Source organism: Polistes fuscatus, unplaced genomic scaffold (genome assembly GCF_010416935.1).
Source record: "Polistes fuscatus isolate 324 unplaced genomic scaffold, CU_Pfus_HIC Scaffold21, whole genome shotgun sequence".
In the NCBI taxonomy this organism is placed as follows: domain Eukaryota; kingdom Metazoa; phylum Arthropoda; class Insecta; order Hymenoptera; family Vespidae; genus Polistes; species Polistes fuscatus.
In genome coordinates, this window is record NW_025113098.1 from 695,208 (window position 1) to 696,829 (window position 1,622).

General features: G+C 27.1%; 1 protein-coding gene across 1 annotated transcript in view; it reads right to left on the bottom strand.

Annotated features, from left to right (window-relative positions):
* Window positions 1-291: 291 nt before the first annotated feature.
* Window positions 292-1,622, bottom strand: part of LOC122517882 (heterogeneous nuclear ribonucleoprotein 27C) — a gene marked incomplete in the record, with an annotated part of 16,210 nt that continues 14,879 nt past the window's right edge. Inside the window, 1 exon segment of the mRNA XM_043636492.1 lies at window positions 292-775. Coding sequence (XP_043492427.1) covers window positions 546-775 — 230 coding nt within the window.

Here is a 1,622-nt window from a genome sequence, read left to right on the forward strand (position 1 = left end):
GTATATATATACAAACACAAATAAATATATATATATATATTTACATATATATATGTGTATATTTAAACAAAAAAAAAATAAAACAAAAAAATAAAAGAAAAATTAGAGAATATATATCAATATCTAAATTATTTAGTTAAAACCATCAATCATTGATGAAGTCATTCCTAGATTAACTATTAATTTTTCATCGTATCTCAAAAAACTTTGATTACGTAACATGCTTGAAAAAAAGATTATTACCCTTATTACGGGAGACTCAAATTAATTAAATAGGCACTATTACATAGATTAACAACTAAAGTATTATAACCCTCATATTGAATAATAATAATAATAATGTTTCCTAATTAACAGTCGTTAAATTCTAAGAATTACCAATGAAATCTCGATATTACAGCACACAAAGAAAATGAATGTCTCGCAGTATAGTTATGATGTTTTAACCAATACATATACTGTTCCTCAAAAATGAAATAAGAAATAACCCACGAGCAAGGCCAAGCCATTCAGCGCATTTCTCCGTCACGGTTGAATTAAAACGGTCATGAGGTGGGCCACTCTTTGAAATCAAAGCCTTGCTGGCCAGGTTTAGGGGCGCTGGCGGCATACCCACCTTGGTTGCTTTCTCCTCCCGTATACGAACGTTGCTGAGGATAAGTGGTATCAGCATAATTACCGTATGCAGAATAGCCACTGTAATCCGGAGTTTTAGCCGAACTGCTACTAGTTCCAGGTGCACCTGAGCCGGTTGTTTGTCTTGAGTACATATCCCCTGAAACATCGGTGTATCATATCAAATTATACAATTATCTGTTGGTTACGTGCATCTAATGATCATTTTCATTTCTTTACTATTTCATCGAAAGCGATGTCAAATACAAATTATTCTTTTTCATGTAACAATATATTATGTAATATATGATATATTAATTTTTGTATGTTTCGGTATAATATTATTATATTTAACATCGCTTTCTCTTAATTATCTATATATATATTTAGATTATATAAAATGTTTACACATAATATAAGACACAGAAAACTAAAATCAAGATATATTGGAATTACACCTGTCTCTTGTGCATGCATATAATATTTCATAATTACAAGTATAATTGTTTTTATGAGCTAATGATTTAATCAATCTTTTTTTTTAGTAACTTCTATGAAAACAAATATTGTCCTGCATTACAATAGGACTTAAATAACACGAACATCTATTTCTTACTATAGAAATGAAACTATTTTATACTACTTATAAACACTATAATATAAGAACAAAAAGTTTTGTTTTATTTAAAAATATGGCTTCGTAATAATATATTTGAGAGCATTTGAAAATTGTTTCATTAATAAGCCCACAATGTAAGCCTATCTCTACGACTACAGCTTTTAAACAAATTCTATATTTATTCTTTCAACAACATTACACTAATAATTGTGTATATATACATATATATAGATATATATACACGCTACTATAAAAATTTAATATTTATAATAATATAAAGCAGATTTATTCTTTAGTATTATATTAAGTATTAATTTCTTTTCAATTTCATATAATTATTAATTATTAATTTTTTTCTTGCAGGACACATGCTTCTACTAGTGACAAC